We start from the raw sequence: 23,525 nt of genomic DNA, 5'->3' as shown, positions 1-23,525 counted from the left end.
ATTCTGACGAACTCTTGCTGCCATCCTGATAAACAGATTTTTTCAAAAGAAACTGTAAACCAGAGCCAGACTTACTTTCTGGTGATGAAAAGGGGGTAAAAAAAAGCGTGGTTCACTTCCCGCCTGCGGAACGATCTATCCTTACACGTCACTAGCATCTTTCTACCCCTAAACAAGCGCGCAACGTTTCGGCGCTTTTTAGCAAGCTTTCCGCTACTGTCTTGCTACAGGGGGCAGGGTTATTTCTTAGCCTCGCCCCTTTCATGGCCTCCAGCTAATACCTGAAAGTGTTGGTTGTAGGCGGAGCTCCAGTAAGAACCTGTCCCTCTCTGCCTCTCAGCTAATCGGGGCGGGTGGGGTGTGTACTTTCCTGTTGGCCCCGCCTCCAAGGCCCTGGGCAATTTAGAGCCGCGCGCCGGGTGGGAACGTAAGATGGCGGAGTAGCTAGGCGAAGCGGTTGGTACTGAATCTCTGGGCTGACTTCGGTTGGGGTCTCGGCAGCAGCAGTGATCGCTGAGCAGACAGCCTAGGGTACTTGGCCAAGATGCCAAATATCAAAATCTTTAGCGGCAGCTCCCATCAGGACTTGTCACAGAAAATTGCTGATCGCCTGGGCCTGGAGCTAGGCAAGGTGGTGACTAAGAAATTCAGCAACCAGGAGACCTGGTAAGGGCGAAGTTGGGACCCCGACTGGCCTCACCTGACCAGGCTGCTGGGGCGATACTTAGGCGGCAGGAGGAATGGGGCCGCCGCGCGAGTTCTGAGGGACGGGGTTGGGGGGAAGGGTCAGCTCTGAGGCGAGCGTGCTCCACGGGCTGTTTCCGTTATTTTACCTCTCGCGGGAGGGTCACATTGGTTCTCACCGTGTGGTGGGGTGGAGTCAAGATTAGCTACTGGGTTTGAATACTTAGGGCTGGAGGACCCAGCCCAGGGATTGTAGCTTCCCAAAGCGGAGGGGAAAGACGTTTCGCCTCGGCTGTGGAGACACGTGGCTTTGTCGTTTCGCTGTTGAGCCACACAGGCTGGACAAGTGCCTTTTCACCACTTGGACCAGCTTGAATGGGAGAACGTACTGAGCCCTTCTGGTGTTTTTTCTAGAATCTATGAAGGAGCTTTTCAATTCGAAATTGTGTTACATTACATTTGGTATTGAGGGAAATGACCATGTGCTGAGGGCGGCAAAATTGCTACTGAGGACTTAGATTGGCAAGCGTTGGCTTTTCACATCTTGAGAATCTTAGACTCGGAGCCATACTTGTGTTAGATCTAGTTGATCAGGTAAGGATTGATGCATTAATTCTGCATCCTGATTGCCAGCATCTCAGCTTGAGCCATCCAGAAAAATCTTAGGTAAACTTAATCCTGGAATTCTTTACCTTCAGCGGTGCATCTTCTGGTACAGATAATACAAAAGCTTATTTTTCAGTAGCAAAGTCTACCCTGAACTTGTCCACTTCTCGGCACTGTGGGAAATTTAGTCAACAGTTTTGAAAGTTAAGATAATTGAGGAAAGGTAATAATAAGAGTAGAAGACCTGGATCAAATAGTGCGTTGCAACTCGATTTCTTTTTTCATTGCCTTGATAATTAAACTTGTCTCCCCACCCCCGCTTCCATCCTCCTGCACCTTGAGGCCATCTTAGAGATAACTCGGTGTCTGAGCCTTTCCATACCCCTTCCACCTAAACGTAGAATCTTCTGGTTATGATGACCTACTTCGTGTTTTGTTGGTATCCTGTTGATTAGTCAGAGCAATACTCAAAACCTTACAGTCATCTGTTAGGGGAGAGTTTACACCAAACCCAATGATTAGTTAAACAACATTGCTTTGAATATGTTTTTGTAAATGCTTTTATTTCCATTTTTCTTTCTTTAAACTTATTACCAAAGTGTAATACTTTGTTATACTTTGTTTGTAGACCCTGCTGATAAAAACATGCATCTGTAATGGACAGCTTCCTTCTGAATGCTTGATTATTGTGCCACTGGTTGTAATGCAAGTGATAGTGCAAACACTGATGCCATCCGTAACCAGGCAATACCTTAGTCAAAAGAGGCTAGCCAAGCTGCTGTCTTTAGCTTTGACCACACCGTTATGACTCATGGGCTGTAATAAAGAAGACAAAACATGACCAGACTTTTTGCAAGTGGCAGTATAGCTAGGGGGACAAGAATGATTTTCATTTAGAGGTTTATTTTTTTCTTTTGGTCCCCTTATAGAACTTTGGTTATCAAATCCCTTTCCTGTGCTTGTACGAAAAATACAAAGACCTTATTTTTACTTCACCCTCTGCATAATGCAACACACCAGAACTTGAGGCTGTTTTGGGAGAGGGGTGGGGGAGAACAGCTTAGTTTTCTACTGATTGATTTATCTGAATTTATCAACAATCCCAATCTGTTTTTCTGAGATGTAAGACTGGTTTCATTTTTATTTTTAATTTTTTTTAAATTTATTTTCAGAGAGAGGGGAAGGGAGGGAGAAAGTGAGAGAAACATCTTAATGATTGCCTCTCTCACACCCCCAACTGGGGACCTGGCCTGCCACCCAGGCATGTACCCTGACCAGGAACCAGTGACCTTTTGGTTCACAGGCCAGCACTCAATCCACTGAACCACACCAGCCAGGGCCTGATTTCATTTTTAAACAACTGGACAGTAACATGTGTGGAAACATTGGATAAGATTAAGCCCAATGTGGAAAATTGCTGACTGGTTAGGTCTCTCTGTTTCTGGCTTAATCATTAGCTTTTTGGTTTCTTAGATGTTCTGAAATCCTCATTGAACATAGTCAAATATGTTTCCTATGGAGCTTCCCCCACCACCAACCTTTGACTTTTTTGCACTGCGGAGATGGTAACTGTAGTCCCATGTGACTCTTGGGATCTAAAGGCCATGGACAGGGCAGCTCAGTGGGTGCTGTGGGTCATCAGATAGGGAACTGCAGAGCCCATCCTCAAGTGAGACAGGCAGTTTTGCTATTTTCTGAGGTTTGGCGGAATCTCAAGGGTTGATGCTGTCTTGAGCAGAGTAGCTTTTCTTCTGAAGTCAGGATCATCCATTGCTGTCCAGTTATTGAAGAAATATGCATACATATAGGTGGTATATCACACACGCACAAGTAGTTAAGAGAGGTTAAAACTTAGGCCCTTGACTCGGAAAACCTGCATTTGAATCCTTAGCATTTTTTTTTTGCCTCAATAATCTGGTCTGTAAAGTAGTGTCTACCCATAGAGTTATTGTGAAGATTAAGATAGAACTGAAGTTCTTAGAACATTGTCCAATGCAATAAATGTTGGTAAGAATGGGTGGTGATAGTATTGCAGCAAATGTGAAAAATATAGAAGAGGATATGGGGTAAAAAGATATCCTCCCAAATTCCAGCACCCAAGACAAACTGTTCACATTTTGATGTATGACTTTCCAGATTTGTGTGTGTGTTTATATACTTTTTCAAAAATATAGGACACATTTATAGCTTTCTTCACTTAGCAACATATTTTGAATAGCTTTTCTCTTAATATTTAGTCTACATGGTTTTAAACAGCTTTAAACAGTATAGTTTGTCTTAGAGTTTTACCATAATTTTAGATAGACAAGTCCCTATTAGGTATTTACAAATTTGATCTAATGCTTTTAATGTGAAGACCCTTAAAGATAAATCTCTGACCATTACTGATTATTTTCTTAGGGTAAATCCCTAGAAGGGAAATTACTAGGTTAAAAGGGTATATACCATTTTAGGCTTTCAAGTAACTATTGCCAAATTGCCCTCCAGAAAAGTTGAACCAATTTCCATTCTCACCAGCAGTAATAACAATATTAATAATAATGAATATGTAGCGAATACTTAAAATGTGCTAGTTCCAATGCTAAGCTCTTTATACACATGTCATTTAATCCTCTCAATACTGCTATGAGGAGTTACTCTATCTCATCTGATTTTTAAACCTTTAATATATTAAAAATGTTGACTCAATTCTCATCAAACTTTGGTTTATTTGGTTATTCTGGATAGGCAGAGATGGGGGAATTTTTATTTTTGGTTTCCTAGGATTTTCCTAAGAACTATATACTTTAGTTAACCCCATGTATTTTGTACATGCCAATATCTCTGTCTAAATTCTTGAGGTTTTCTTAATGCCACCTGCTTTTTAGATTCACTTTATTTCCTTTTGGGGCTTCTTAACATTCTGTGCTCTTTGGATGCACCCTGTCCTTTACTGAAAGGACTGTCAGTAAAGGACAGGGTGAAGGAGAAGCTAGTTTTCTCATTGGATGGATGTAGCCAGTCGAATGGCCTCTCCAGAACTGCTGGGAGAATGATTGGCCCAAAGACATTTGGAGAACACACCATTATTAGCTAGAGGGAGAGAACAAGGCATGTCTTTTAAATTGATAAACCAGGTCTTCCCACTTGGACCCTAGAGTTGTGTACCATAGATTATGTTAAGAGCAAACAGGTTTTAGGCACAACTGTTGTACCATCCATCATTGCTTAACTTATCTCTTAGACTTAAAGGAAACCATAGTTTTGAGGATTCATTGAACTATCTGTTGACCAAACTGTATAATCTGAGTGTAGTTTATGGGCTTTGTAAGGCTTCATGAAAGTCTGTCCCCTATAATACTTATGGAGGGAAGAGATAGGTTTTCATTAGTGAAGTTAAGAATTATGCACAGTAAAACAAGCAGTGTCCTAGTTTCCTTGCACCACTTTATTTCAAATATAGTTAAATAACTTTTTCAAGTTACTAGATGCATTCGTCGTCGTAACATCCTTCTATGCATGAGTGGAAGTTTTAGTCCTTAGTTTGGCTTTGGGAAATGGCTTAACTGTTGGTTGATTATCATCAATAAAGACACAAAAATGGTACTAGGGATTGTGTTGGGTGGTGAGCTGGTGATTTTTTTTAAGAATTATTTTTCAAACCTTATGATGTTGGAATATAATTTTTAAAGAAATCACCTCTATTAAAGCTATGTATTTAGCAAATGTTCTCTGATATTTAACTTGGCAGTGATAATTTTAATACCTTACCAGTTTTCAAGAAAGGATTTGAAGGGTGTTTCATGATAGTCAACACGCAAAAGGTTCATTAAGTAGATACATCAGAAGCCTTATAGAACAAAGGACGGTAGTAATTGTGCCAAGAATCTAGTATAAAGTGATTATGGAAGTTTAGTGTTACTTTAACTATATTCCGTGGCTCGTGGTCAGCCAAAGGCATAAAGGCATATGCAATTGATTATGTAGTTTTTATTTTCATAAAAATCTTTAGATACTTCCAGGCACAAAATTCTCAGAATTATGGGTAGGATCCTTAAATAATGATACTGAGGAACATGATGGACAATATAAGCAATGTTGTGGGTATTTTTTATATTGGCTCTGATAGTTGAGACATTTATAAAGAGAGATAAGCCACCATGGTCTAAGCATGTTGTTTCCTGGTCTTGATAATAAGAAAGCTTTAGAACAGATCATTAGCCCATCCCTTATACATATTGGATGAATTGTCAAACTGCTGTTCCCTAGTTCTTAAGCAAACAACCTGACTCTGGCAAGTGACTGTCTGTAGCACGGATGTCTGTGTACTTGACGGAAACAAGAGCCACAGGCTCCCAATACCAGATGTCAAGGACACAGTTGACTTCTTATGTGAAATCAATGTGCCTGACTTTTGTTCTCCTCCAGGGAAATAGAGATATTCATCAAGGAAGTAAGGTATGGGGGATGATTGTGGATGGGATTAAAAATTTGAGTTTTGAAGTTGCTCAGATACTTGAAGTACTAGGTCAGGACCCTAGAATTGTGCAAGGGACTCTTTTAGCCTGGAACCTCTCAAAGGGCATGGAGTGTTAGTAAAGGAGATTGGAGAAGTCTGTTTAAAATACCACTGCCTCTTATTTGGGCCTAACACAATGCTCACCTTGCAGAACATGCTCACCTCCAGGAAATGTTATTTAGTCCTATTTATGTTTTTTAAAATTTTAATATATATTGTCCCAGTATAACCAAAATACTAAAATTTTAACATGTAATCAATATAAAAACTGATACATATTTTCCTTTCATATGTAATGTCTTCATAGTAAGGTGTGTATTTTACATTTATAGCACCTCTCAATTCAATTCCTCAGTCATACTAGCCACATTTCATGTTCTCAATAATCCCATGAGGTCAGTGTCTGCTCTTTTGGACAGTGCCATTCTAGGACCTACACTTTGGGAAACATGCAAGTTGCTTTTCCAGAAAGCCCTCCCTGTCTTCCTCCTGCCATCGATTTGAATTTTGAAAAATATCTTCGGTAATCAATTTTGGCATTTGGCTTAGTTGAGTTTGCTGACAGATTCAGGTGTTTCTTATGGCTGATATTAGTGGTTAATAGATATCAACTCAGCTGGGTCCACAAAAGTGCTATATTCAGTATGTTGCTCAGTGTCACTATTTCAGGATTCCACCATAAAATTCTTTATAGCTATCACATCCTGTTGGGCCCATCAAATTGTAGTTATATCTAAAATTAAGTATCAGCTGCATATCTGTAAAGTGATATGAGCAGATTTATAAAAAACTTTTGAAGAGAAATGTTGGGACCCACTTGCCTCTAGCGTGAAATGGGTTACTTTTTGAAGGACAATAAAAGTCAGTCCTTTGAAATTTCATAATCAAGCCTGCAGAAGGTTCATATTCTGTCTAAAGTGAGTGGATCCAAGAGGCAACCTAATCCTGAGAAATACTAATTCATTCATTCATTTTTTATGTCATGTTGACACTGGCTGGCTGGATATACAGATGATCATTACAGATCTGGCCCCTGCCTCTATAGAGCTTGCAATCTGGTGGAGGACACAGATAATAAAAAATTGCATAAAAGATAAGGCTGTAAGCCCTGGCTGATGTGGCTCAGTGCATTGGGTGCTGGTCTGTGAACCAAAAGGTCACCAGTTTGATTCCCAGTCAGGGCATATGCCTGCGTTGCAGGCCAGGTCTCTGGTTGGGGGCATGTGAGAGGCAACTGATCAATGTATCTCTACCATATCAGATCTCTTGCACATTGATGTTTCTCTCCCTCTCCTTCTCCCCTCCCTTCCCCTCTCTCTCAAAACAAACAAACAAACAAATAAATAAATAAATAAAATAAGGTGATAAGAAATTGTGATGATTTGTTTCTGGTTTGATGTTCTTTACCATCTGCTTTTATTTTTCTTCCTTTACTATGTAAACTAACCCCATTCTTTCTAAAAATAGGATCCTTTCCATTGTTACTGGGATTGGAAAGAAGTAAATATTAAATAGTAATTATCGCCTATATTAGCTTCTTCTGGCAATGAGATGATCTGTTGAAGTTTTTTCTTGATCAATAGGTGGTATCAACCATTCTGATTTATGCCTTGTCTACTACATATACTACACACATGCACAAATGTGCACCCATAGACACCTCCACCTAGAGGATTGATAGGGCAAATGCTGTTTTGAGGAGTTGTAAGGTTATTATTTTTGAATCATAAGTTATTTTTGGTAAGTATCCAAGTATAGATATTAATTTTTTCATTTTATGGTAAAAGATAGCCCTACCCTATAGTTAGAGTAACTTCCTGTGGAATTTTTAAAACAAGACTTACTAATTGGACCATAGTAGAGTTAGCATAGAATGAGGGTAAGAACCGCATGTGTTTTATTCTCTGTTGTGTCCCTGGCACCTTGGCACAGTGACTGACAATGGAACAGTTTATATTTGTTGAGTGAACTGGCCAATATGATAGATTTGGTACTGTTTTCTGTAGAAGGCGTCTTTGTGGAACAGCAGTTACTCAGTCCTTATGATCTTTCTACTTTTATTATACATGGATTGTGATAGTCACATGCGTTATATCAAATTTACATTCGCGAACTTCCAGTCAAGATGGTAGTGTAGGCAGACGTGGTTCACCTCTTTGCACAACCACATCAAAATTATAATAAAATATAGAACAACCATCACTCAGAACCATCAGAAATCGAGTTGAATGAAAGTCTGACAACTACAAAATAAAAGAAACCACATCCGTCCAGACTGGTAGGAGGGGCGCAGATGCAGAATAGGCGGGTCCCTCACCCAGGTGTTGTGGATAAAAATTCGGGAGTGATATCTTCGGAGAAGTCCCAGCCCTACACCAGGCCCCCTAGCTCAGGGTTCCAGTGCCAGGAAGATAAGTCCTCACAACTTCTGGCTGCAAAATCCAGCAGGGATTGATTCAATGAAAGAAACTTCTGGAGCCCCAAGCAGTTCCTCTTAAAAAACACACACAAGGACTCATCTACTGAGACTCACTCCCTCTGAGTTATAGCACCAAGGAGGCAGCTTGAAAGGCACCAGTGGTGTACAGGGAGAAACTGAAGTGTCTGTCATCAAGGTGAGAAGAGGCCACTGTCCCTTTTCTAAACCCACCGCCCACACAGCCAAAAGCTGATGCCATATCTGAGACTCCTTCAACCTGGCTTACGCTGTTTGACCCAATTTGGAGATCCCCAGAGACTTTGCCCCACCCCACTTATGGGTTTACCCCCCCCCCCATATAGAGGCCTTTCTGTATGAATGGCTGCTCTTGGCTCATGCTTCACAACTTCTTAAATCCTATCAAGCAAGCAACAGCTAGCCTCAGTGAACCCCCAGTCCCAGGACTAGCAGCAGCCAGCCTAGATTCACAGCTTGGCTTTGCCTGGGAATCACCAAGCCCAGCACAAGTAGCAGTGATCTCAGATTGCTTTATAGCTCAGGCAGGATGCCCCAGGCAAAACATGGGTGGGGGCTGACCTTGGCCTGCACCACCTGGAAAACTCCACAGCCAGCGCACCCAGTGGACAGCTACAGACCACGTTGGAGCACCGCCACCCTGCCCCTGCACAGCTTATCCTCCATGAATGGCAGAGGTTGGTGGTAAGTGGTCACAGCCAATCCTTGCATCTGACTGGCCTGGGTAAATCTCTCTCATTGACCTGCCAACAGCAGCCAAGACTCAACTACAACAGGAGGGTGTACTCACACCACACAAAAGGCATGCCTACCTAGTTTGGGTGATAGGGGAGGCTGTGCCACTGGACCCTACAGGACACCTATCACATTAAGCCCCACTACCAACACACCAACACAGGGAATCGTAACAGCTCTACCAAATACATAGAAACAAACACAGAGGGACTGCTAAAGTGAGGAGATGAAGAAGCATGGCCCAAGTGAAAGAACAGATCAAAACTCCAGAAAAAGAGCTAAACAAAATGGAGATAAGCAATCTATCAGATGCAGAATTCAAAACATTGGTTATAAGGGTGCTCACGGAACTTAGTAAGGACCTCAACAGCTTAAAAATGATCCAGTCAAAAATGAAGGATACATAAATTAAAACCAAATTTGCATTCACATGTCTTGTACCTGAAAAATTATCGTTCAGTTACTTGTGAGTACTTCAGCCAACCTTTTTCATGTCATGTCCCATGTAAAAATAGGTAATATTTGTATAGTGCACTTGAGTAAACTGAGGCAGTAAACTGCTTCTGTTACAAGGGCCCCTCCAAATGATCTCTTGAAGTTTGAGGTGATCAGTGTTCACATGCATCTGTAAACCATAATGTACTAGTAGAAAGCTAGGGTTTTTAAATCTTATTGTCTGTAGAATATGGTGCTTTAAGATCTGTTATTTTTCTTGTCCTTTCCTGGTTTTAGTGTTGAAATTGGTGAAAGTGTACGCGGAGAGGATGTCTACATTGTTCAGAGTGGCTGTGGCGAAATTAACGACAACCTAATGGAGCTTTTGATCATGATTAATGCCTGTAAGATTGCTTCAGCTAGCCGGGTTACTGCAGTCATCCCATGCTTTCCTTATGCCCGGCAGGATAAGAAGGATAAGGTAGGAGAATCTCCTTTATTAAAAATGTTTTTAGTCAAGGGAAGCATGAGCACTTCCCGAAGTCACAAAAATTTTCTTTAATCATCAGTTATATATTTAGAAGGTATTTTAAAATCACATTCTCTTAGGCATTACCTGATGTTTAAAACAATTGGCATGTGATTGGTTTGTATAAAGCAACACATTTTTAATCTCTATGTTTTATTCCAGTCATCATATGTGACTTTTGGTTAGCTCACTGCTATTATTTAATTGTATCAGTAAGACTAAGCACCAGCTCCCATGGAGTGAAATATCTTTTTAAACTACTGTCGATCCTCTGGGAGCCTTTTGGTGTTATAGTCATGCATTTTCATAAAACTTGAAGTGTGTTACATGAGTACTTGGTCTCATCTCTCTCACACTCACACACACACACCTGGCCTTATTTATCTGGTATATTAAAGAATCAGGTATATACATAAAACTTTGTAGGTCTGTTTTGTCTATTTCCAAAATTTTTTTGTAATCAGTTCCCAAAATTTTTTACATACAACACATGGGAAAAGGCCAAATATTTTTATTCCAATAGAATATTGTGCTTCTACAGAGTGTAGAGTAAAGGGCATGGACTTTGCCATTTTACAGTGCAGCAGATGTATTTACCTGTTATTTAAGGGGTTGAGGTTGCTGGAAGGTTGACCTTTAGATGAGTAAGGGAGTGGTATAATTTACAAAATAAACTATAGCATAATATGTTAGATGTTATACAGGTTTAAGTATGTATGTGTTAAGAGATTTTAATAAAACTGTTTCAAAGAACGCTAAATCTTCATAATTTAAATTGAACATTGGAAACAATTGAGTAGGCTGAAAATATGTGCATTACGAAAATGAAAGGTAGGAAGGTATTTTCTGTCATGTCATATGTATCCCAAGTTGGAAAAGTCACGTTCTACCTAATATTTGTACTAGATTGTGATCTATTCAGAGTCAGTGGAGATGTCACTTTCTTTGAATTTCCTGGTAGGAGAGTGCCTTAAATATAGTAAGTACCCAATAAATAAATACAGTAAGTACCCAATAAGTAAATAAATAAATAAATAAACGAATGAATGAATGAATGAATACTTTTTGTGCAAATGAATTGCTTCTCAAGTTGGCTTTTTTCCTCTTTATCTCCTGCATTTAGAGCCGGGCTCCAATCTCAGCCAAGCTTGTTGCAAATATGCTCTCCGTAGCAGGTGCAGATCATATTATCACCATGGACCTACATGCTTCTCAAATTCAGGTATCAACGGAGGCTAAACATTAGTTTAGGTTTTTCGGGGTTAGAAGGGGAGGAGGACTGAGAATGCTGAAGACTGCAGAGAACAAAATATTGCCCAAGTACAGCTCAAATAAATTAGACATTGACAATATTTTAAACGTCCTCACATTGAGCATAGTTCATGTTCTTAGTCACTTGGAGTCGTTGGAAAAGGAGGCAGTCGTGTATTCTGGGAAGAGTGTAGGCTTTCGGATCAGACCTAGTTTGAATACTGGCTCTGATGCTTACTACCTTTATAATGTCGGGCAGGTTAATTAATTTCTCTGAATATACACTGCTTTGCTATTGTGACTGTTAAATAATATATTAAATTCGTAGTATAATGCCTGGCTCATGACAGTTACCAAATAAATGGGAATTGTTATTGTCATTAAATTTAAAGCCACAGATACTGGAACCTACTTTCTAGCATAAACCCAGAGTAAGGGGAGCAGAGTAAGGGGACTACTTTCTGTCTACACTTCTTATTCTTTATCTGTTATTTTCTTTTTTTATACATAATCTTTATTATATTTTTTTCCATTGCTATTTAGTTCCCTTATCCCCCCCATCCACTTTTTATAGTTTTTAAAGAGACTTCCAATCATTGTAATTAGAGGCTTATGGCAATCCAATGAGGTACATAGGACAGGTGATTATACCCATTTTGTAGAAGAGGAACAACTTAGTTGAACAATGCAACTAATCTATACCAACTAATATTAGAATATAGATCTAGCTTTTAGTTATTCTGTGACAATTTATTATAAATACCTCCCACTAAGTTTATATACTACAGCATCTCTAAATGGTTTACCAGTTAGTTTTTGCTCCTTAGCGTAAAGCAGTAGATTACATTATTTTATGAGTTATGCATATTGGCATTGGCTGGGTAGTTCTGGCCTCAGCCAAACTTGGTCTTTTTTCCCAAGGGCTCACTCATGTGCCTATTACCAGTTGTAGGTTAGCTGAGGGCTGGCTTTGCCCATTGTGGCTGGGCTCTCTTGTACAGCCTGGATTTGAAGAGGCCATTTGTACAGTCTCCCTCCCACACTGGGAATACCTTCTAATCAGTCTGAATGTTGCAGTAAGGCATTCTTTTGGGTAAGTCTCTATTCTTTTTGTTAGTCATTCATAAATGAAAGAGAAGGGTATATCTTAGACTCACACAATGTTACATGTCAAATTAATTCAATAAAAGTAAATAAATAAATGGAAGAGAAGGAAAATGAAGCAAAACTGACCCAGCTCCTTCCTACAGGGCTTTTTTGATATCCCTGTGGACAATTTGTATGCAGAACCAGCTGTCCTGAAGTGGATAAAGGAGAACATCTCTGAGTGGAGGAACTGCACTATTGTCTCACCTGATGCTGGAGGAGCTAAGAGGTATGGTTGAAATTCGTATTATTCTCAATGTATTGGGGAAAAGAAAATAAAAATCAGTGCACTGGGAAAATCTTTCAGGCAGTTGTCAGAAAGTCTTTTTTTTTTTTTTTATTCAAGTGACAGTTTTTAAGTACTTTAAAATGAATGTACTGATAGCTGGGACATAGTCTAGATATAGTTTTACTCCTCTTCCTGGCCTGAGTCACTACCTGAAAGACAAAACAGCAGCAGAGAGGACTCTAAATAGTCTGGTATTGTGGGCTTGATTGTATCCCATTAGTAACTTGGCACTCGGGGCTAGCAACACTGACAGAAGCCTATTAAAAAGGGGAAGAAATACGGTTTTGTAATGAGTGGCACATGCTGTAAAGCCACATAATAATAGTGGACAAGTAAACTTTTACACACTTCTTAATGCTGTTGTTTGTTAGACCATTTTGATCCTTTGGATTAAAGTATTAAGCAGGAAGGGAAATTAAGCATGGTGATTTTATTTAAACTCAGGACCTTAACATTTTAAATAAACTGCCAGGGATTGCCAGTTGTAGTGCTTTATAGCTTACATGGTGCCAACTAAGAGCTTTTGATTTCCTTAGTGGGTCACTCATCAGTAATGCATTCAAAAGTGAGACAAATGCTCATATTGTAGAATAGAAAGAGCTACAAAACACAGATGATTAGGAAAAGCTAATTCAGAGTTCTTTAAAAGCCATTCAAATTTCCGGTGACTATTTCTCTATAAGTTCTTTATTCCAGTTACTTCAACAGCACTGATAAACTGAGAACTTAAGTTCTGTTACTCAGCCAGATGTATGTCTTTGTCAGGCTCATGTAATCGCCAGTTACCATCTGTAATACTAAAGAGAGAACCTAAAAAAATCCCCTAATAGTAGTTGTCATACTTCTCCTAACTTCTTGTACATTGTTTTCACATCTTGCCATGGGACTTAGAAAATAGTCACATTTGAAATAAATAATCACACAGGATTTTCTTTCCACAGTGGAAAGTTGCTTTTAGTATCAATAGATAACTTATTGCTACATGTTTTGTTTTGTCTTTTTGGTTTATAAATTTTCTAATAGCGAAGGAGGGTTTTCTTTTTTTTTTTCCAATTTTTTCTAATTTATTACACATCAGTTTAATCCAGAAAATGATTTTACATCATCATTTTTAACTCTACCTCATCCATGAAACTTCCTACATATAGAAAAATTACAATTGCATTCTCACATTACTAATACCTTCATTACATTTATTTTCCAGACTCGATTTTTTTTTTGGAATTTACTTTTATTTAATTGGGTATTTTTTTATTTTTAATTTTTTAATGCAATTTAATGATTTTTTGTTTTTTTGGTTTTTTATTTTTAAATCATGTTTTTTTATTACAGTTGTTTCAATTTTTCTCCCTTTACCCGACTCCACCAATCCTCCCCACCACCCCCCCCAACTCCCACAGTCAATTCCCACTCTGCTGTCCATGTCCATGGGTCATTCATACATGTTCTTTGTCTAGTCCCTTCTCCTTCTTTCCACCATTGTCCTCTTTCCCCCTCCCCTCTGGTCCTTTTCAGTCTGCTCCATGTTTCCATGCATGTGGTTTATTTTGTTCGTTAGTTTATTTTGTTGAACAGATTCCACTTATAGGTGAAATCATATGGTATTTGTCTTTCACCGGCTGGCTTATTTCACTTAGCACAATATTCTCCTGTTCCATCCATGTTGTTGCAAAAGGTAGGAATTCCTTCCTTCTTTCTTTCTTTTTTTAATTCAGATTGATTTTATTTATTTTATATAAATGTCAAGATCCATTATAAAATATTAAAAAATTTAAATCCATTATAAAGTCTCAGAAATTAAAACAAGACACCAGCACAGAAATAATTAAGTAGATCACTGAAATATAATGAGCATTCTAGAGACAAATGTATATATCTGTCTAACAATGTAATATATGATTAATTTGATATTCCAAATCAATGGGTAAAATAAGGCTTATTCAACAAATAAGGTGCAGCGACCACTATTACTTGAAATAAAACAAATATAGAGCCCTATTTCACACATTATAGAAGAAAAATTCAGGTGAGTTAAAAATCAATATATAGAATCTAAGGAGTTTTAGGAGAAAATACAAACTAATATTTTTCTTACCCTGAAATAAAATATTCAAACCCAGAAGCTATAAAGTAAAATATTGGCAATATGAGTATATTAAACATTTAAGACTATATAGTAATATACATATAAAAAAGTTAAAGGACAAGTAATAGAATAGGAAACTGTTTGCCACACATCTAAAAAAAAAGGTTTGAGTGGTTTTTGTTTTGTTTTTATTTAGGGAAAAAATTCTACAAACCCCTCTAATCAAAAAGTGGATAAAGAATACCAAAAAGTCATTTAAAGCTTTTCAAAAACAATAGAAATAGGCAAGAAATATACTAAAACAAGTTTAATTTCAACAAATAATAAATGAGCAATTAAAATAACATCATTGTCACAATCAGATTACTAAATATTTAAAATATTGGTAATATCAAATATTGGCAACTGTGAAAGGAACTGGGTATTCATAGACTCTTTTTCTTCATCTTAAAGCAGTCCCTTTAGCATATTTTGCAGTGCTGGTTTGGTCTCCACCGAACACAATCAGTGAGTTTGTTGGCTATTTTGTATGTATAGTTTGGAATGCGTGAACTAATTGATCATCCATTTGCCCTGGATAAGTAATCATTCCAAGGCTGTATTCTTTCAGCCTTCTTTTGTCTGGGAAACTCCTTATTTCACCTTCCATTTTCATTGAGAGCCTTGTTGGGTTGAGCAACCTTCGTTGCAGGCCTTTGCCTTTCATTACTTGTAATATTTCTTGCCATTCCCTTCTGGCTTTCAGTGTTTCTGTAGAGAAGTCAGCTGCTAGCCATATCGGGGCTCCCTTATATGTTACTACCTCGTTCTCCCCTGCTTCCTTTGGGATGCTCTGTTTGTCTTTGATATTTGCCATTTTAATGATGATATGTCTTGGAGTGGGCCTCATTGAGTTCTTCTGGAATGAAGCCGTCTGTGCTTCCTGGACTTGTGTGACTTTTTCTGTCCTCCAATTGGGGAAATTTTCCATCATTACTTTTTCAAACAGTTTCTCTATCCCTTCCTCCTCCTGTGAAGGAGGGTTTTCAAAGTGAGTGGCTGTCACTTCTGTGTTGGCAGGATTTTTGGAGTAGGGAAAGATCCCTGTGTAGTTATGACTTGCACATAGTTCTCCGCTCCAAGGGCATAGGGAGTGACTCTTTCTAGCCCTTTATGCTGTATTAATCACTGAGTTTGTTGGCTATTTTGTATGGGTAGTTTGGAATGCTTGAACTAATTGATCATCCATCCATTTGCCCTGGATAAGTAATCATTCCAAGCAGATTGGTTAGTTTTGATGTTCTGTGCCCATGCAGTGATAATAAAAAGAACACAGGGTGTGGTTCATTTATATCAGGGTACAAATATTGCCTAGCTGTGGCTCAAACCTTGTATATTCTCTGTTGTATGGAGACAAATTCTCCCATAGCTAGTACAAACTCATACATGACCATCGTCACAAGGGAAACAGAACATAATACTCTGGTTGGATCAGTACATTCAAAAAAAATAAAAGCACAAGCCTCATCACTTGTGATGGGGATGGCACAGTAGAGCATGGGTATACTGCCACTGGGGCAGCACACTGTCATTTACACTGAATGGATTTCTATTTGAGTGAATGATATGGTACTTTTCACCAGGCAGACTTGTCTTCCATCCCATGTTTTAGTCTGCTTTTTATTGTATTGCAATTAAAAAACAAAAAGAATCCTGTTTTGATTTGGAGATACTTTGGCTGTACAGCAGGGTGACCAGTTTGCCTGGTTAATAAGTTTGTAACTTTCTTTCTAGTAGTCCTTAAGGAACTCCCAAGCTTGGTTTCCAGGTAGAATTGACATTGACAGTTTGTGGATCACTGAGGGGAGTGTGATGAGGGCACGGACATTGGAATAGGCTGAGTATTGCTATCCTCCAGCTACGTTCAGGTTCATTTCTCACCACATCCACATGTCAAATTTGGATAGTCTGCACTCCTGGCTTAGTTAACCACGTCTTCTCTCTCCCCTTCTGCTTCTGATCCATTAAATAAATGTGCCTTAGCATTACACCACTTCCTGGAACTGGTGAGGACATCTCTCTAGCCCCTACTGTAACCCAGAATGCATTTAAGGTTGACTGATACATTTATAAACTACTCTCAAGATTGGGAGGCATTAGTTTATAAAACCCAGTTTGTGATGTCAATAATTTAATTGCCTTCTTCCAGCCCTGGGAACTATTTAGTTTCAAGGTGTATTCTCCCCCAGAAAACAAGCCCATTCTTTAGTCCATTTGTTTTTGTCTTAAGAGCCACACATACCCAGGTTTCAACTGGAAATACTCTGTTTTGCAGAGTTACCTCTATTGCAGACCGGTTGAATGTTGACTTTGCCTTGATTCACAAAGAACGGAAGAAGGCCAATGAAGTGGACCGCATGGTGCTGGTGGGAGATGTGAAGGATCGTGTGGCCATTCTAGTGGATGACATGGCTGACACTTGTGGCACAATCTGCCATGCAGCTGACAAGTGAGTGCCGAGTGGTAGGGTCTGTGGTTAGAAGTAAAAAGCTGACTGTTACCTGAATGCCTTAAGCCTGCTGATTCTTTTTTGGAACTGAATGGAGGGATGATGATTAGCTTTGGAAGTTTTTCCTCACCCAAGACTTGAAATTCAATATGTTTAAGTTGATGATTACTCTTCCCCCTCCTACTGCCGCCCCCCAGATTTCCTTAGTGTTTTTTTTTATTGTGCTAAATTATATAACATAACATTGGCCATTTTAAGTGTACAATTCCATGGTATTAGCTACATTCATATATATGTAGTGTATATATTTCTGCTATTTTCTATGTAGTGCATACAAAATACTGTATGTAGTGCATAGATCATATATAGTGTGCAACTATTACCACTATATTTCCAAAATTTTGCCATTGCTCTGAATATGTTTGATTGTTTTTTGTTTGTTTGTTTGTATGTTTGTTTTAGTGAGTTGAAGTGGAGACCCATAGGCCTGAGAAGGCAGAAATATATTCTCATATTTATATTTTATATAAGTCGGAAACCCTTGTCTTACCTCTTGATTGTCCATTTTAGTTGCTACTACCTTCATTCATATTACTTCTCATCTCTTGCCTGTTCTAAATCACCTTCCCTCTGCTACCAGTCACCAGTCTCCTACTTCCCCAGTCCATCTTTCACATTGCCTTCCTACTTGCTAATCTTCCTAAAACCAAGGTTTGATACCACCACTCCTCCCATTTAAAACTTTAAATGGCTCCTCATTGTGTACAGTCCAAGCCACTATGGATAGCATTGTCTGTCATAACTTTTTGTAAATTCTGAATGTGCCTTGCACAGGGCCTGGTATATAATGGGTGCTAAAATAATATTTGTGTGCTAGATGAGTCCTGATTTTGATCTTGGAGTGTATATTTATGAATTTCCTTTTTTCTCTTTGTATTAGTAAGGTAATGCTAAATTGCTATAATAGATCAATCCCCTGAAATGTCGGTGGCTTAACATGATAAAATTTCTTTCTCATTCCTGGCATATTCCAATGTGAGTATTCCTCTTTCAATCATGTGGCGCTGCGTCTTTAACGTGTAGCTTCTAAGATTACTTTGAAAGACATTTCCATTTTGGCCAGCCAGAAAGGGAAAAGAACATGGAAGATTGATTACCCATAGAAGATTTTTTTTTCAATACTCACCCAAGGATATGTTTTATTGATTTGAGAGAGAGAGAGAGAGAGAGAGAGAAACACATTGATATCAGAAGAAAACATTAATCAGTTGCCTTCTGTATATACCCTGAACAGGGATTGAACCTGCAAGCTTTTGGTGTATGGGGTGATGCTCCAACCAACTGAGCACCCGGTCAGGGCTACCCATGGAAGATTTTTATAAGCTCAGCCAAGAAGTGCTGTACATTGTAGCTGCCCACATTTTGATAGCCAGAATTAAAGTCACATGGCCACACCTAACTATACAAGGCTGGGAAATGTAGTCCAGCTGTGTGCCCAGAAAGATGAGGTGAGGGATCTTGCTGACTGCAGCATTCTGCCACAGTCCTTTTATTTGAATCCAGACCTATTCAGATAAGTTCTTAGTCTGGTTCTCTCCCCTTGATAAGGACTGAATTGTGGCCCCCTAAAATTTTGTGCATTAAAACCCTAACCCCCAGTGTGATGGCATTTGGAGATGGGACCTTTAGGAGGTGTTTAGGTTTAGATGAAATCATGAGGTAGGGTCTTTATTATTGGATTAGTGCCTGTCTTATAAGAAGAGACCAGAGAGCTTGCTCCCTCCTCCATGTATGTGGAGGTCAAAAAAGTCAGAGGTCATGTGAACACTCAGCAAGATGGCAGCCACAATAAACTAAGAGAACAGGCCTCAGAATGAAACCTGCCTTGCTACCACCTTGATCTTAGACTTTGTAGCCCCCAGAACTATGAGAAATAAAATTCTGTTTAAGCCATCCAGTCTGGTATGGCACCCAAACTGACAATAATATACTTCTTCCTAAGTCAGGTACTACAGTGACAAGTAAGATTAATCAAAATCACCTCTACTTTTTCCTGTAGACTTCTTTCAGCTGGAGCCACCAGAGTTTATGCTATCTTGACTCATGGGATTTTTTCTGGCCCAGCCATTTCTCGCATCAACAATGCATGCTTTGAAGCAGTAGTAGTCACCAATACCATACCTCAAGAGGATAAGATGAAGCATTGCTCCAAAATACAGGTGAGGATGAGATTCTTGAAAATAAAGTTCCACTAAGTATTCAGGAGGTGGTTATATATGTTGAATTTACTAGAAGGTTTCCTCCTTTGCACTCAAGGGCTTAGTCTGTCATCAGGATCTGTGACCCAAAAATTAAAAATCACATGTTTAAAAACTCAGATTCCTTAACCTCAGAATCTCTGGAGGATGGATCCGGGGACTCTACATTTTAACAGGCTCTCAGGGTGATCATGATGCTCACTGAAGTTTGCAAGTCTGTGTTTTATAATTTGTGTGTGTGTGTCACTCTTAACTATTGGTTCCTCCAGACATAATGTAAAACCTTTAAACTGATGGTATATTCCTTAGAATTCCAGTGTTTCTCAAAGTTGCTCTGGAATCAAACTAAGTTAATTACCTAGTGTTCTTGTTACAATGCAGATTCCTTTGCTCCATCCAAGACCTACAAAACCAGAGGTACTGGGACCACTACTTTCAAGTAATTACGCAAGTAATTGTTAAGCACTCAAGTTTGAATGCTGTTGCACTAAAAGAGAAGGCCTTTGCTTAATTTAAAATGTATACAGTAATCCATTACCTTTCTGAAATATGTAGAATTGGAGGGTTGACATTATTCTTAAGGGGTTTTGTTCAGCTTAAATATTCATTCCTGAAAACAAATTTAAATGTCATCCCATTGCCGTCTTGGTGAATCTGAGTCAGAAATTTTCCTCGATAAGCATTTTAACTCTGTACTATATGGTTATATTAAAAATGTTATGAAGAATAGCTGGGTGCAGGCTCACGAGAGGAAACAACACAGTGCAGCAATGTTAAGAGGAAGGACTCTCATTAGGATGCTCATCAGCGTCTGCAGATTGGCCAGTCATCTCTGTCTACAGGATACTAACCTGGTGGTTTTCATATTTTCCTAGGTGATCGACATCTCCATGATCCTTGCAGAAGCCATCAGGAGAACTCACAATGGGGAATCTGTTTCCTACCTGTTTAGCCATGTCCCTTTATAATAGAATAACTTCTGAGGCTTTTAAAAAATAAAGTGAACCCCGACCCTTGTTTTCCCTTGGTGTTCAATGAAAAATTCAGCAGAAGACCCAACTTGCTCCAGTAGCCATCTATATCTCATGCCAGGTATATTAATGTTTCTCCAAAATTAGAGAAAGACAGATGAAGACGAACTGCTTGGATTTCCTACCTGCATTGTCTCATTCTGGCTGCTTCGATTTTGTGAGCCTTGCAGCTTTCACTATCGCTCAGCTGCTGCAGAATTTCAGACTTTTAAGGGTGTTGCGTGGGGGTGTTTATGTGATTGGGGAGGCTCAGACTACTTTCATGTGAATGCTTCAGGGTTTCCTTGGTTCAGAACTACTAGCAAAGCCAGCCCAATCCCCCACCCCTGTAACATGTGACATGTTTTCTAAGGTCTATACTAAAGTATAATAAGAGCCCTAGACAGGCCAGAATCCAGCTCTCAGGTGGGGGCCTGAGGGCAGGCAGCGCACAACTCAGCAGATGCTTCTTGGGAGGAAGAAAGCTTGATACATCACCCTCTGCTAGGGAACTGTTGCTTAGTCTCTTTTTGTACCTGTTCCTTTTTCATTTGGTTTGACCAATCATCTTGAACTTTTCCTGGCCAAATACCTTCTTGGGCCCAAATCATCATCATACCATAGTCTTCTGGAATGCAAACCTCACTTTTTGCTATGTATTGTTTAACATTTACATGAGATTATTTTGCTGTGGCTTAATCCTCCTTAGCTTACTTCCACCATGGCAGAGGGTTCTAGGTGGTGGTGTAATACCTTTTAATTAATTTAAGTATTTAATTTTTACCTTCTTCCCTTGGATCTTTTGGCCTCTCAAATGACTTGAGCTTTCTGTTAAAAAGATTGATGTTACTAGCTCTTGTAGAGGAAACTAATAAAAGTATCTGTGTGTGTGATTGTGGGTTTATATCATATCTGTACTGCTTTCTCTGCCAAAGGTTTGGTTTAAGTGCCTTGCTGCCCAATGGTAGTTCTTACTCTTTGTTTCTAAGTTATTAGCTGCATTGTTAAGCCAAGAGGAAACATTGGCAACAGTTTTATTCAACTGTAAGTCCTTAGGATGTCTCGAGTTTATGTAGAACAACATATATATAGTAATTCTGTCCATTATACCTCAATTGTAGGATGTATGATGCCTGCTGGATCTAGATAGTATTAGGTCTTACAGGAAGAGAAAAGATTCTGTAATTTATTCATTTTGAACCAATTTTGCCAAATGTAAATTTTTCTACATCAATAGTTGGCACACATCTGGTATTTAATTTCAGCCCTTCTAAATAAAAACTATTTGGGGAAGGTAAATGTGCAAAAATTAAGAATGAATTATAATACATTCCAAAATTTTAAGTGAGTTTCTTTGTATATCATCGACTATAGACATTCTTTTATTTGGGGAAGCTACATGCTTTTGGAACTTTATGAAAAGTGTTCACTTATCCTGGTTATGGTTTTGTTTCCTTTGTATTTGATTTATGTTGATTATTGGGATACTTATTTAACAATTAGCCTTTTGAAAAAAGTGATTCGGGAGGGAGCAAAGTGAGCTATGACTCTCTAGCCCTCTTTTCACCCAGAATTTCACTCTGGGAGAAGCTGATGTGGAGCATTGATGCCATAAGTTACTGATTATACTATTTCCTAAAGTATTGGATCAGTTTGGTCAAAATTTGGCCATGCCAATATTTTGAAATAAAGCCTCTACTATGGGTACCCCTGGGTAATCCAGGTCCTTGGATGAGGTTTTGAGGTCATTCAAGAAAGGCTCTCCATCCCCATCTTTGATGCCTATGCCTGGGGGAAGGTCGGTGATATTCAATTTCCTGTGACACTCAGCAAAGTTCCCTAATCACCTCCAAGGCCATTCTTATTTTATCCAGTGGGAGAGACCCAAGTGTCCTGCATGACAAGTGATTCTTCACCGGAGAACAGGAATGGACCTGTTGGCCTGTGAGGAGGCATCACCAAAGCTGAAGGGAGCTGGCAGTGAGAGCATGGTTGAAACGGCTTGGGAGAGCTATATGATTGTTTCTGAGCAAACAGCATCAACAAGTTGTATTTCACATTCCTTCATCTCCTCCCACCTTCAAAACTAGAGAGGTTAGACCAAGGCTAAGCTCATCAAGTCTCTAAGCCAATGCCTTAAGAGATTTATTTCATCTCAAATTGAGTCTCTTAGTCTTTTCCAGATTTGGAATAGAAGCATTTTCTGCTAAAGGGTTCATTTAACTTGCCCACTTATTTTATGTAGTCCTTAACCCAAGAGTTATCAGAATCATGAAAAGCATGAAATTTCGTCAAGAAAGCATTGTTTCTCCCATTGACCTGCCCTCTCACCATCTGATTAGCTCTTGATTGTAGGGGAAAGAAGAGAGGGCTCAGGAAAGGAGTCTTTGGTGGCACCTACCCCACAAACTCATAAAGTGAGAGTGAAGGAAGAAAGCTGTACTACTGCCCACAGCCCACCCCTAAGACTAGAGATTATTGAGGGAGTAAGTGCCCTATTTGTGAAAAAAAAGCCCTTTCAGTCAGGAAATGGAGCCAGCCTCTGACCCTTTTTTCAGTCTGAACCTCCAGCCTTTTAGCCAGATGCTTCTTCAGTTGATTGGCTTCTGGAGCCCAGAGGCCTGGGTTCCACTGCCTGTTGTGTGCCCTTGTGGTACCTTTGTAGAGGATTTGCTTTTATTACCCATGACAAGGCCTTTTGCATCCAGTGCAAAATAGGACTAAAACAGGCTCTGTTATAGCAGGGTCATGTGTCTTTGGAGTCCTCAATATCATGTGGTAACTGAGGTTACCAGGGTCATCTATAGAGTCCTCTTCATAGCTACAAATGAGAGAAGGGAGGATTAGAATGAATACAACCATGGGTGGGGACACACACTACAGTTAATTCACACTTCATTTCCAGACTAAGGATTGACCAATCATGTCCCTATTAGTCATTTGCAGCCTTTTGCAGGTGATTATTCAAAAACATGCTTGTCAGTGTCCTACCCATCAGAACCATTCACTGGCCCCTGGACACTGCTGCTTGAAACAGACTTTTGTCATGACAGTC

At 39.3% G+C, this 23,525-nt stretch overlaps 1 protein-coding gene across 4 annotated transcripts; it reads left to right on the top strand.

Annotated features, from left to right (window-relative positions):
- The first annotated feature begins 410 nt into the window (after positions 1-410).
- On the top strand, positions 411-21,769 carry PRPS1 (phosphoribosyl pyrophosphate synthetase 1). Of its 4 annotated transcripts, none has more exons than XM_054580386.1 (8): positions 411-666; positions 9,711-9,894; positions 11,066-11,164; positions 12,444-12,568; positions 17,029-17,202; positions 19,262-19,421; positions 19,842-19,877; positions 20,336-21,769. In XM_054580386.1, the coding sequence occupies exons 1-8, from the start codon at positions 545-547 to the stop codon at positions 20,426-20,428; spliced, it is 993 nt and encodes a 330-aa protein (XP_054436361.1). In that variant the 5' UTR covers positions 411-544; the 3' UTR covers positions 20,429-21,769. The 4 variants fall into 4 exon arrangements, with proteins under 4 accessions (XP_054436361.1, XP_054436360.1, XP_054436359.1 ...); XM_054580385.1 differs by having other exon boundaries at positions 19,842-19,899; XM_054580384.1 differs by having other exon boundaries at positions 19,842-19,911.
- The last annotated feature ends 1,756 nt before the right edge of the window (positions 21,770-23,525 follow it).

The sequence above is a fragment of the Pteronotus mesoamericanus genome, unplaced genomic scaffold (assembly GCF_021234165.1).
Source record: "Pteronotus mesoamericanus isolate MK-2021 breed Mesoamerican mustached bat unplaced genomic scaffold, CSHL_Meso_final contig_58, whole genome shotgun sequence".
Classification (NCBI taxonomy): Eukaryota; Metazoa; Chordata; class Mammalia; order Chiroptera; family Mormoopidae; genus Pteronotus; species Pteronotus mesoamericanus.
The sequence above is the reverse complement of the archived record's forward strand: the minus strand, read 5'-3'. Positions and strand labels throughout refer to the sequence as shown.

Coding starts and splice junctions, on each gene's coding strand:
- PRPS1 (XM_054580384.1), top strand. CDS start 545: ATGCCAAATATCAAAATCTTTAGCGGCAGCTCCCATCAGGACTTGTCA. Junction 11,165..12,443: donor TACATGCTTCTCAAATTCAG/GTATCAACGGAG, acceptor TCCTTCCTACAG/GGCTTTTTTGATATCCCTGT. Junction 19,422..19,841: donor AGCATTGCTCCAAAATACAG/GTGAGGATGAGA, acceptor GTTACAATGCAG/ATTCCTTTGCTCCATCCAAG.